Below are 10,376 nucleotides of genomic sequence, written 5' to 3'. Positions count from 1 at the left end.
GTCCTTCCTCAGCACACCTCAACTTCTATCCACACACAGGCCTTTATCCGCAGCTTGTTGGAGCGCCCGCTCTCCCCTCTGGGTTGGTGCTCCTGCCTCACATCCTGCTCAGTTTGAGGCTGTGGAACCCCACCCCTTCCCCATCCCACACCCCAGGTTCCTGCAGGGCACACATGGTGCATCAATCCCCTTCTTGTGAAACTCTCAAAATCCAGAATCACTGCTCGCCTCCACTCATTTGGCATTATCTCTTCTACCCCTGTTAACCTCCCCCACCAACAGAAGCCCACCTTCCTCCTAATTTCTAGTTATATCCTTCCTGAATTTTTGCTTCTGTGTCCATCTTGTCCACAACATGTATCCTTTCTTATTTGTCATTCCTCCCCACACCCAATGTTTGTTTCAGTCTGCCTCTATTTTGTCCTTCACCTCCGTTGTTGGTGTGTGTCCCACCCCCACTCTCCACTGTTCCTTCCGTTCAGTGTTATATCTCATCACCAGCCTCGACTCAAAACAAACCAGAACTCCACACTGCCCACACTTTCAAATTCCAACCCTTCCACAAACAACCGCCACTGCTGAGCACACCAATGCTAATGCAGGACTAATGCATGCACCTCGTTATGACCACATTAATTTGATGGGTTTTCGTGCTAGCTTTTAGAATTTGTATTCTTGATGAACTTTGACCAGCTGTTGACCTTGAGCTTTGACCCACATCCACCAGAACACCTTTCTTTCCAGGTGGACGACTGACAAGTCCGCAAAACAAATGCAGGCAACTGAATTTCTCACCTGATTGTGACAGCAGTCAGCAGGCCTTGGTGAAACATTCGCGTCCTCTATCCTCAGAAAGTCTGGATCGCTCTTGGATCTCATCACATCTGCACAGGGATGCATCAGAATTGTTTAAAGCAAGGGAACGGGAGTGAAATATTCCTTTGCAAGTTATCATCTCGACACGTAGGCTGCTGATAAACGATGGCCTTGCCAACTGCCAAAAGCTTTGGCAGCACTAACTCACAAATGATTAGTGTTGATAAAGGTACATTTCTAAATTCGGTGTTTGAGGCTGTTTGGAGGTTGTTGTTGTTGAAGAATGCACATTGCATTGGGGTTCGATTTGGAATTCAGCCTGTGGGTTGCATCACTACTGGGGGTATGGCTGTCGCTCATGCAGTGCCCCTTTAATATGTGGGCCGAAATCTGGAAGTTGTTCAGGAAGCTGTTTTCCTGTCATCCTTCTAAGGTTGGCAAAATGAGTACCAGCTTCCTGGGAAGAATGAGCCATTCGAGTATCCTCCGTCGGAGTGGCAACCCATCCAGGATTGTGACCCTAGCCAAGGTAAAAATTGCCTCCATCCAGGATTGTGACCCTAGCCAAGGTAAAAATTGCCTCCATCCAGGATTGTGACCCTAACCAAGGTAAAAATTGCCTCCATCCAGGATTGTGACCCTAGCCAAGGTAAAAAAATGCCTCCATCCAGGATTGTGACCCTAGCCAAGGTAAAAAATTGCCTCCATCCAGGATTGTGACCCTAGCCAAGGTAAAAATTGCCTCCATCCAGGATTGTGATCCTAGCCAAGGTAAAAAATTGCCTCGGTAGGCCTACACGCCTGAAAACGTGGAGTCGTTGGGTTTATTTTGCCATGAAGTTCTTTTCTTCAACTCTTTCCACGATCTTTTTCTCTTTCATATTCCCACCAGAATGTCCAGAACTATTCCTGTGTCGCACACCAATTGCCTGGATGTTCGACCATGCACTAATGTCAAGTGATTGGCTCAGTTGCAAAGCTCGTTCTTGTTTTGCAACTTCTCAGGTGGAGGGGATTTCCTTATGCTTATTTCCAATGCACGTCTGTCTGCTTGTAGTCTTCTTTAAGTTACATGACTATGATAGACGAAGACCCACAAGGTTCAGTCATGGAATGGAGACCCAGTCAAAAACCAGGAGACACACCAGTAAAAACAAGGGTCGGCCATGTGCCGGCAGCCTTTAAAGTTTAAACAGTTGCGCTTTGAGAGCTTGACAGTTTAATTTGTGTGGCGTTTCATGGAATGTCGCATTTCAACTTTCTGGTGTCTATTGCACGGGTTGGTTCGATTGGCAGTTCTTTCCCTTTCATGAAAGACCAGACTGGAGCAGACCAGATTCATGAAAGCTCATGTTTGTTGTATTTTCTTCCCTGTGTTGAGGTTTGTGTTTCGGTGTTAAATTGTACCTTGTTGTGCTGTAGTCGAATTCACGGTTGCTCAGGACCACTCCCTAGGATAGCCGGCATACCAATTCTGAGCCACGTTCTGCTTCTTATCTTTCAGGCTCCTCCTCAAATGTATCCCATACCCCTCCTTGTTTCAAAAAACCACAAATTTCAATGTTTGCAATTCCTTCTGCCTGTACTTCTTTCTCTCTTTTCTCAAGATCTGGAAACTCAATCTTCCCTTCAATTAAATGTTTTACTTCCTTTAAAAGTAAAAATGCTTCTTCGTTACTTCGCTCATGAGCACTCCACGTGTTCTACTTCTTCACCTAAATATATTCCTCTTCTTCACAAGGATAATTTTCCAAGACTGTCACACCTAAACGCTTGGTCCATCAACCTTCCTCCCATACCTACAGCACCACTTTCCTTGCGACTTCAATAAAAAGTGTTTCCACCCACCTCATGATCTTTGTCTACCTATCTACAGATTGTGAATCTTGAGCAGTTCAGTTTGCAGAGGTTGCCCGCTCAATTCCCCTACACGCCCTTTAACGGTGTCAATATGCTCCACACATCCGACAAGCCCAGATCCTTCCAAAATCATCCCTCCTGTGTCCTCTTTGGCATCCCTCCACTTTATGTCCCCCTTTCTGCATCCCTGCAGAGCTTCCCCCTCACCCCACCCACTCCAAGCTCCCTCTTTTGTTATGTACCCTCCCAAATTCTACACCTCCAAACGCCCAGGAGTACCTTTGACTGCGACTTCCCCTCAGCTCCCACCTCTTGTTCATATGTGTTGTAACATCCTCCAAACAGTGACGACTCCATCGACACCTCTCTCCTCACCACTCATCCTACCTGCACGATAACTCTCACCCTCACATGGTAAATGGGACCATGACTACTCCACTAGAGATGGGTTGGGAAATTCTAAATCATCCCCATACAATCCAGACTTGTCATTTTATGATTATCGCCTCTTTGGACCATTCAAAGAACATCTGGTGGGATTATCTTTGAGTGATGAAGACATCAAAGCACGGGTCCTCAATGGCTGCACACCTGCCCCTCACTTGCTCCTTGCCTCACCCCCACCCCTCCCCTCCCAAGATTGATGCTAATGGAATCAAGGCACAACCACATCAATGGGACAACGGTGTATGTGTATTAAGGGAATACATCGATAAATGGATGGATCTCATAAACATTCCTGCAAGTTAATTTTATAGAATTAAAAGTCCACTTCAATCTCGAAAAACCTTAGTTGATTTTTTTAAAACCTTTTGCTGGTTTGGCAATTTAGCCTTTTTTGGTGTCAAAAAATTGTTTTTTTCCACTTCACAGCTTTAAATCCACTGCCCTCTACAAAAACATCATGGATGAGCAGAATTCCAGGGATCCAATTGCCTCTTTGGGACAGCCAAAATGCAACAATAGCCGGACAACGTGTCCACAAACAAAAGTACGAGGCAAAAGCAGTGGAAACCTGCTAATTGGTAAGAGTCTGCCATTTGGCTCTATCGGGAATCAAAGCAGTTGTGACTGACCTTGAGGGCAGAAGGGGCTCCAGTTTCTATAATTAGATGAGTTTTGTGATGCAAGGCCTTGTCTGGCTTGCCAAATTCACAAATTGGTTCTGACTGAGCCTGAGAAACTGAAATGTGAAAATATTTAATTACCATAACCATGGGTATGAAAGCGGCCCAAAGGTGGGAGCAGCAACAAGGGCCCCTGTGGTTACAATTATATATATATATATATATATATATATATAATTATATATATATATATATATATATATATATATATATATATATATATATATATATATATATAGATATATCACACACACGGTGTTTAAAAAAGAGTGATACAACTTTAAACGTTTATTTACAAAGACACAAAAGCCTCAGGAACGTTTATTGAAAGCTTATAACATGGTATTTTCTATCACTGATTGCTATTGCAGTAACTCACAGCTGGAGTTAGTGAGAGCCCAAGGTCTGAAATTGACATTTACGCAAAATCCTTGCAATTGACGTTCTCGATGTGTGCCCCTCCGAGGTTCAGACAGGCATTGATCCTGACAAGTTCTGTCCAACTTTCCTGGAGGTTTCAGGTGGTTCTGCGCCCCAGAAAATGTTGTTGATGGCGCCGTTCAAGTGGAAATTGGCTTCACACTGAACCACAGGTTGATCCAGTTTGGGTACCACTCCATCCTGTCACTGAGCCAATTGCACAAATCAAGTCTCCTTCTCATGTCATCTTGACTCAGTTTATGCCTAATAGAGATGATGTATGGGAAAAGCTTCAGTTACTTAGTGAGGATACGCCAGACTGATGTTAGTTGGATGCCCAGCTCCTGGGAGTGCTGGCGGTGGGACTTCTTGGGACTATCCACTGCAGAATCCTGCACGGTGTCAGTGTTGGCTTGGTTACTGATGCTGGCCTGCCACTGTTGCCCTTGCTCTGGTTGTGCACTGTACCCTTGTGCTCAAAATGTTTCACAATACGTTCAATGGCACAATTTCTGGGTCCATCACATGTTCTGAGGTCGTATTCCGGGCAGTACCTCCGGCAGGTGTCGAAATATGATTTCGTCTCAGCCACCACTTTTGTCTTCTGCTCCACTGTCAATGGCATAGTTGAGCTGCGGAGCTAGAAATCTCAGGGAACAAATATCACGATAACACCACCAAACACTGAAAAGGAAAACGGTATCGGTCGAAAAACAAAGAAATGGCAGGAGGTCAAAGTTGTATCAATCTTTTTGAAACACCCTGGATATATATATATATATATATATATATATATATATATATATATATATATATATATATATATATATATATATATATATATATATATATATATATATATATATATATGTGTGTTGATGCACTGCTAGATGGCATCTCCGGAGCTTTCCAGGCAATGCGGACATACATGGCGATTACGTCATAACGTTCGCTCATTAGGTTGGAGAACCAAATTACAGATACTAATTAGTAACTCCAAACCACATCAGGGTTGACTCCATATAATGAGTGGATACCAGAGATAATGTTACCGTGTGGCAGGCGGTGCTTATCGCTCCCAGTAAGGTGCAACAGTAGCTGTATGGGACACCTTACTGGCGGTTCTCTACTGATGGTATGAAGATGCATAATGACTGATATATATACACTACATGACCAAAAGTATGCGGACACCCCTTCTAATTAGTGGATTCGCCTGTTTCCCATTGCTGACAGGTGTATATACAGACTTGGCATTTAATATGGAATATTTTTTTTTTCTTGACTTGGGTTTACTTTCTTAACTCCGTATATCAATCTGGTGAGTTTCTTTTACACTTTGGTGATTTATTTGTTGAAAGAACCATGTCTGATTGTCTGTCGCAGCAAGAAGTCAACAACAGGATTATATCACAGGTGGCATGGCAAAATGTACGGACAGGTGCATTTGATGATTGGCTTCACAGTCGGGTATACAAGGGTTGTTGCGTTCTGTATTCGTGGAAAACAACTGCTGCACGTCTCCAAAAGTTATTGCCGCTTTCTCTGGAGATGGTCCGTCAACTCGACAATGCTGTTTGTCATGGAGTGGTGGCTTTACGAAATTACGGCATGAAACATCGTGCTATTGCCCGGCAGTATGGCATCACTCAAGGTCAGGTGTCAAAGATCCTGAAACGAAATGCTCAGAGGGGTGTCCCTACTCCAATACCGAGGCCAGGACGTCCCCGCAGAACCACAAGGAGGGATGATCGCCAGCTGCACCGGTTAGTCCGCAATGGCCGTACCAAGTCAGCTAATCGGCTCAGGGCTTAGTGGCAGCAACTGACAAATGTGCCTGTATCCAGAAGGCTAGTCAACCAACGACTGGTTCAAGCAGGCTATCATGCCAGGCGTCCCCTGAGAAAGCCACGCCTGACAAGACAACACCGCCAGCGCCGATTGCAGTGGGCCAGAGAGCACCGTCAATGGCAGCCAGGACACTGGAATCACGTGATCTTCAGTGACGAGTCTAGATTTCTGGTCTATCGTCAAGATGGCCGCATCCGAGTGCGCAGACAAGTGCATGAAGCCTACAACAAAGATTGTATAGTGCCAAGAGTCCAAGCTGGAGGTGGTGGGGTGACCGTTTGGGCTGCCTTTCATGCAGGGGGCAAAACTGACTTGGTTGTTCTGAATGGAAACCTGAACCAGTTCAAATACAGGGCCATTCTGGAAGAAACATTACTTCCATTTGCTCGTGCAGCCTTTCGAGGAAACTTTGTCTTCCAAGATGACAATGCACGGCCTCATCGTGCTCACATGATCCAACACTTTCTTGCTGACCGTGGTGTAGAGCATATGGAGTGGCCTGCCATGTCCCCGGATATGAATCAGATAGAGAACTTGTGGGCAGAATTAACGCGTCAAATCGACCACTTGGACCAGCAGCCGACCTCTGTGCGTGAATTGCAGCAGGCTATTGTCACTGCATGGCAAGCGATTCCTGTCCAAACCTTGGCAAATCTCGTGAACAGCATACCTCAACGTGTACGTGCTCTCCTGAATGCTCGTGGGGGTTAAACGAAGTACTGAACTGTAATTTTACTGTCCGTAATCCCAGTCGTAATTTAACTTGTTAAAAAATTTTTTGGCTAATGTGCAAAATAAAGAGATACTTCTGGAAAACGTACAGAAGTTTAACACAGTACTGTCCATGAATTGAGTTCGATATCAGTTTACTTTCAAGGATCAATTTATTTGTTTCGAAATGTCAACTGTGTTTTTTGTTTCTTTTAAAAGTCACATTAACAAAATCTAGAATAATTTCAACATAATTCCAATGAACTTTTGGTTCTAAGACATCTTGAAAAGTAAGTTCACCCCCACAAAAAAAATATTCCATATTAAATGCCAAGTCTGTGTGTATGTATATATATATATATATATATATATATATATATATATATATATATATATATATATATATATATATATATATATATATATATATATATATATATATATGTATATATATATATATATATATATATGTATATTGTGAGAAACCCCCGGTGAAACCACCTTTGTTCTCACCCAAATGAGTGCCCCGCCCACCACTGACGTAACCTCCTTGGAGCCTCACGCGATTGGGAGGCGAGTCGGGACGTGATTGGTGGAGGGTCAGAGAGCGCGGCCGCCATCTCATGATACGGACGCAGCTCGGAGGTTCGAGGCCTCGAGGCGAGGGGACTTTCGTTACGCCTCACGACAGCGAGTTGTGCTGATTGTTTATAGTTATGGATTGTACGAGTGAGTGATTCCGGAAGAGAACGAGTGATTCCCGGAGATCGTAGATTGGAACTGTGAGTCCTATATTGCCTGCTTCGTGTTGGAGCTCCTGGCCGACCGTTCCTGGCGGCCTTGTGTGGTATTCCATCCTGGTATCCTTGGAGTCCCGGAGCTCGTCGATTGGAGCCGCGAGGATCTTACCTGCGTCTCGTGGGAGCGTCTGTGGCCGACCGTTCCTGCAGGCTTGTGCAGCCTATTCCATTTGTTACCTTTCATGGTTTTTGTGATCGAGCCAATAAAGCATCGTGCCTTACCCCTAGAAGGCCGATTAAAACACAATTGTGTTGATTACGTCTCTTTTGTCCACTCCGTGGATTACTTGAAGCCCGGACATTCACGTCCGTATTCCGTGCTGGGAACATTTACCAGGCGGGATCGCGACAATATATATATAAATCAAGCACACAGCCATGCAATCTCCATCGACAAACATTGACAGTAGAATGGGCCGTACTGAAGAGCTCAGTGACTTTCAACGTTGCACCGTCATCGGATGCCACCTTTCCATCAAGTCAGTTCGTCAAATTTCTGCCCTGCTAGAGCTGCCCCGGTCAACTGTAAGTGTTGTTATTGTGAAGTTGCAGCATCCAGGAGCAACAACAGCTCAGCTGCGAAGTGGTAGGCCACACAAGCTCACAGAACGGGACCGCCGAATGCTGAAGCACGTAAAAATCGTCTGTCCTCGGTTGCAACACTCACTACTGAGTTCCAAACTTCCTCTGCAAGCAACGTCACCACAACAACTGTTCGTCGGGAGCTTCATGAAATGGGTTTCCATGGCGCAGCAGCCGCACACAAGCCAAAGATCACCATGTGCAATGCCAGGCATTGGCTGGAGTGGTGTGAAGCTTGCCACCATTGGACTCTGGAGCAGTGGAAACGCGTTCTCTGGAGTGATGAATCACGCTTCACCATCTGGCAGTCCGATGGATGAATCTGGGTTTGGCGGATGCCAGGAGAATGCTACCTGCCCGAATGCATAGTGCCAACTGTAAAGTTTGGTGGAGGAGGAATAATGGTCTGGGGCTGTTTTTCATGGTTCGGGCTAGGCTTTCTGAGGGTCAGAAAGCAGTATTCAGGATTGCAAAGCACATAGCGAAAGAGAGGTGTGATGTGATGGGGGTGAGTTGCTTGAAGGATGAAGTGGGACAAATCGTTGTCGACCCAGATGGAATTAAAGGAAGATGGAAAAGATATATGGAAATGCTGTTGAATACAGAGAATGAATGGGATGGCAACATAGAGAGTAACCCAGTTTTAGGACCGGCAGAGAAGATAACTGAGAAGGAAGTTGAGGAAGCGATAAAAGCAATGAAGAGTGGAAAAGCGGGAGGGCCGACGGGAGTTGTGGGAGATATGTTGAAGGCAGCAGGAAGTTGGGGTGTGAAGAGAATGACAGAGATCTGTAATCTGGTGGTGCAAGAAGGCCGCATTCCAGTGGATTGGGAACTGAGTACCCTCGTCCCTCTATACAAGGGGAAAGGTGACCCTCTGGAGTGTGGCTCGTACCGAGCGATAAAGTTATTGGAGCATGGAATGAAGGTATTGGAAAGGGTGTTGGAGAGGAGGATAAGGAAGAAAGTGAAGATCGACGAAATGCAGTTTGGATTTATGCCAGGAAGAGGAACGACAGATGCGCTTTTCATTGTGAGGCAGTTGCAGGAGAAGTACATGGATAAGAGGAAGAAGTTGTTTTTTGGGTTTGTTGATCTGGAGAAAGCATTCGATAGGGTTCCACGCAAAGTGTTGACATGGGCATTGAGGAAGTTAGGAGTGGAGGAATGGTTGATCAGAGTAGTGATGGCAATGTACAAAAGAGCGCGCACAGCTGTAAGGACGAAGGATGGGAACAGTGGTGAGTTTGAGGTGAAGGTGGGAGTGCATCAGGGGTCGGTACTAAGTCCACTACTATTTGTAGCTGTGATGGAGGTGCTGGCTCAGAACGTAAAGGAGGGTTTACCGTGGGAGTTGTTGTATGCAGATGATCTGGTGTTGATTGCGGAAAGTATGGATGGACTGAAGGAAAAGATGAACAAGTGGAAGGAATGTATGGAGACAAAAGGTCTGAAGGTGAATATCGGAAAGACGAAGGTGATGGCAAGTGGTAAAGCATGTGGTGAGGTGGAAAGAACTGGGAAGTGGCCGTGTGCTGTGTGCAGGAAGGGTGTCGGAGTGAACTCCATTCAATGTACTGTGTGCGCTGAGTGGGTTCATCAAAAATGTAGTGGTCTGAGAGGGTCATTTACCAGTGTGGCAGCTACATTCAAATGTAAGGTGTGCACAGAGGGAGCTGCAGATGGAGGAAATGTTGAGTTGGATCTTGGAGACGGCGTGAAGCTGGAAGGTGTGAAAACATTTTGCTGCCTCGGAGACATGCTGAATGGAGAAGGTGGATCAGACTCGGCAACGGTTGCTCGAGTGAGATGTGCATAGAAGAAGTTTCGGGAACTGAGTGGCGTGCTGATGAGGAGGAGAGTGTCGCTGAAGCTGAAGGGAAAGGTGTATGCTGCATGTGTGAGAAGTGTTATGATTTATGGGAGCGAGACATGGGTAATGAACGTAGAGCAGCAACGAAGGCTGGAAAGGGTGGAAATGCGAATGGCTCGATGGATGTGCGGAGTATCGTTGAGAGAGAGGAAGACAAATGATGAATTGCGAAAGATGATGGGAATATTGCCTGTGATTGATGCTGTGAAGAGGAACAGGTTGAGATGGTTTGGTCATGTGTTGAGGAAGGATGAAAGTGACTGGTTGAGAAGAGTGATGGAAATTAATGTAGAAGGAAGTAGAGGACGGGGAAGACCGAGAAAGACTTGGCTAAAG

General features: G+C 45.4%; 1 protein-coding gene across 2 annotated transcripts in view; it reads right to left on the bottom strand.

The window, feature by feature from the left end:
* LOC137426804 (myosin phosphatase Rho-interacting protein) overlaps positions 1-10,376 on the bottom strand; it is a 57,577-nt gene that overhangs the window by 7,893 nt on the left and 39,308 nt on the right. The window contains exon 20 of one of the 2 annotated variants that reach the window (XM_078778994.1): positions 796-884. In XM_078778994.1, the coding sequence (XP_078635120.1) occupies positions 796-884 (89 nt within the window). Of the gene's footprint in view, positions 1-412; positions 885-10,376 lie in introns of those variants that run through there. The other variant, XM_078778993.1, reaches the window with a different exon arrangement.

This window comes from Myxine glutinosa, chromosome 5 (assembly GCF_964187855.1).
Source record: "Myxine glutinosa chromosome 5, kmMyxGlut1.1, whole genome shotgun sequence".
Taxonomy (NCBI): Eukaryota; Metazoa; Chordata; class Myxini; order Myxiniformes; family Myxinidae; genus Myxine; species Myxine glutinosa.
The sequence above is the reverse complement of the archived record's forward strand: the minus strand, read 5'-3'. Positions and strand labels throughout refer to the sequence as shown.